Source organism: Lycium ferocissimum, chromosome 5 (assembly GCF_029784015.1).
Source record: "Lycium ferocissimum isolate CSIRO_LF1 chromosome 5, AGI_CSIRO_Lferr_CH_V1, whole genome shotgun sequence".
Lineage (NCBI taxonomy): Eukaryota > Viridiplantae > Streptophyta > Magnoliopsida > Solanales > Solanaceae > Lycium > Lycium ferocissimum.
This window is the reverse complement of record NC_081346.1, coordinates 18098830-18101673: the sequence shown is the minus strand read 5'-3', so window position 1 is coordinate 18101673 and position 2844 is coordinate 18098830. Positions and strand designations below refer to the sequence as shown.

General features: G+C 38.2%; 1 protein-coding gene across 1 annotated transcript; it reads right to left on the bottom strand.

The window, feature by feature from the left end:
- Positions 1 to 91: 91 nt before the first annotated feature.
- Positions 92 to 2844, bottom strand: LOC132056325 (subtilisin-like protease SBT3.4). The gene is made up of 4 exons (XM_059448466.1): positions 2761 to 2844; positions 2405 to 2558; positions 1198 to 1378; positions 92 to 1093 (listed from the first exon to the last, which is right to left on the bottom strand). The coding sequence occupies exons 1-4, from the start codon at positions 2769 to 2771 to the stop codon at positions 537 to 539; spliced, it is 903 nt and encodes a 300-aa protein (XP_059304449.1). The 5' UTR covers positions 2772 to 2844; the 3' UTR covers positions 92 to 536.

Genomic DNA, 2844 nt, shown 5'->3' with positions numbered 1-2844 from the left:
AGCAGGATATCCCTAATCCATTGATTTAAAATCTTGATATGTTCTCTTTGATTTAATTTCTGACGATATAAGAATTTCACTTGAAGAGATCAAACAACAATCAAGTGGTGAAAAATATTAGATAAAGCATAGGATAGAATGATTTGGTGAAGGGTTACAATACAGCATTGTTCTCACTCATTGAAAGGCAAAGTTTACACTAGTTGGATAATGGCCGTGTTAAGCATGGACCCAAGAACTCGTCAAAATGTAATTCAAAGTAAATAACCGATTCCACTTTACTTGGTCTAGTAATTAATCTACGTGACTGCCCTATTGATATTTTATACGATTGTTCCTGTTTCTATATTTTTGGATCTCTGGAGTCATTGTAACGGAGATTCTTCTTTTTCTATGGGTTATAGTAAAGCGAAGATAAAAAGATTCATCTAGCATAGAAGCTCAATTGTGAGTCCACTGCTTCATACATAGATAACGTAAGTGCATTGAGATAAATTAGCAAACTCTTGCATCCATCCTTAACTCTAGCCAGCAAGTTATGGGAACTCTGTTCTCAGAGATATAGGGCTTCTTACTCGGTGCACTCCGTCAGTCCAAGTTAAGCTCCCAAAATAATAGCCTGTGGTGTATTTGTGAGTGGTTGAAATGGTGAGAGTGAAAGAGATTTTCTTGGTGTTGGAGTTGAATATCAAAGTTTCAGGCTTTACTTTTATGGTAATGCCCGCTGGAGGCTCAATGATGGACTTATATTTGGAGTTCATTGGTCCGACATTGGTGACGGTTCTGCTAATAGTAACTGTATCTTTGAGACTTGGTATTGTTAAAGAAGGAAGATTGAAATCAAGAATCGAAGGCATTTTGAGTGCACAAGTAACATATCCGTTAATGATGCTACCGATGGCACTAGTGTTATAGCCCATTGGGCACAAATAATTAAAAACATAGTTAGACTCTCCCATATCATAGACAAGGCCAGGATCTTTCGCGCCATTTGCATTCACGAGTCCCCCACCGAAATCAAACGGATCAACGATCTTATTCGTATTTCCCTCAGCTAGAATTGGTTCCCCAGAATGAGGGTCCGTTTGCCATGCTGCATGCACAATATTCAGACTTATGGTAAGAAAATGTTATTGCTAAGACATGTTGACTTAGAAGGACCAAAAGATAAATAGAGCATATTGGATCTGCAAAGACCTGTTGTGACAAGTGCGGACTTGATAGCAGCTGGAGTCCAGTGTGGATGCAGTGACTTGAGCAAGGCGACAATACCAGAAATGTGTGGAGCTGCCACGGACGTTCCTGATTTAAACTCGTACGGAGTTTCTTCAGGAGGAATAGCAGCCAATATATTGACTCCCGGAGCTGCTATATCTGGCTGTAACATCAGACATTAACTTAGAAATATGATGCAATATTTAGAAGGTGCAAGTAGCACATATCAAGGATAAAATGAGATTAAATCTCTTGGAATGGCCTGGTCATGTCCAAGTCGATCTCCAAATGCATCGGTCTGTAGATGCAAAACCATGGTGAGTGAGGGTGTTGAAAGAGAACAAGGTAGACCTAAAATTACGTAGAAGGAAGTCGTCTCAAAAGACCTACAATTTGTTGGAATTCACAGACTTTAAGAAAAAATACGGTACCGTGTAGGAAAAATATCTACATAGGTGATATCTATTAGTTGAGACTATGTTTTAGCAACATTAATTTGTTAGGTTTTTATGTTTTCTTGGAGTCTATTAATCTTATCTGTGATTTATATGCTAGTGAAAAGTATAGGAAACTTCTTGTGCTATCACATAGTGAAGCCAACTTATTCTTTTTTTTTTTTTCGGATAACCGTGGTGTTTGGGTCAACTTGCCCGCACCTCGACCACTAGCAATAGGTACCACGTAACTCTATCTACCAAGGTTAGGACAGATGGGAAGAAATCATCTAGTATTTTTGACTCTGCTGGGATATGAACCTGAGACCTCATGGTTCTCAATCCACTTCAATATTCACTAGGTCACACCCTTTGAGTGCAACTAAACCCCAACTTACTTGGAATTAAAGCATAGTTGTTGTACTTTTTTATTGGTGCAGTATTAGAATTCATGAGTGCCACAATGTGTGCGACTTGGTTATGCGCGAATAGTCATACCTTAAGTATGGCAGGGGCAACAGAATTGGGACCTCGAGATGAGAAGGATGCAATATGTGTTGAAACAGGTTTTCCAACATGAATTCTGGTAGGACTCAGCTTTATTTGTGGCTTCTTTTTTTAATGATAGTTTTAAGCACCAAACGAAGGGATTTAAGATTTCTCTTCTCTTAGCAAAAGGAAAAAGAATCAGATATGTTCGTCTACTTAGAATATCTAATGTAATCGAGTAATTGAGCTCCAACATCAAAACTTACTCCAATACTGGGAAAGTCAGAAGCATAATAATCCAGGGTTCTGGTTGGATTCTTAGCAACAATCAATCCCAAGCCGCCAACCTCCTGGAAAACTTGTAGAGTTGTTCCTAATTCGAACTCATCTCCTTTAACCAGGAAGCAAAGCACCACTTTTCTAGCTTCCCATGTATGATTTGTATCTAAGGTGTCGCAATATCTTCAAAATCCATGAATTCATGTAAATTTAGCTAGGCAATAAAGTTATAAACAAAAATCCCCAATGAAGACACAAAATTAGCCCTAAAAATAGCATAAACAAGAAAAACAAGTTGTTGAATTAGGGATTTGTTGATAAATTACAATATCTTATTAATAACATGCCGATCATCTTCAAAATCAGAGCTTTCTGGATGTACGATGCTGATAAAACCAGTCTCCTTTCCAGTATACAGGGATTGACC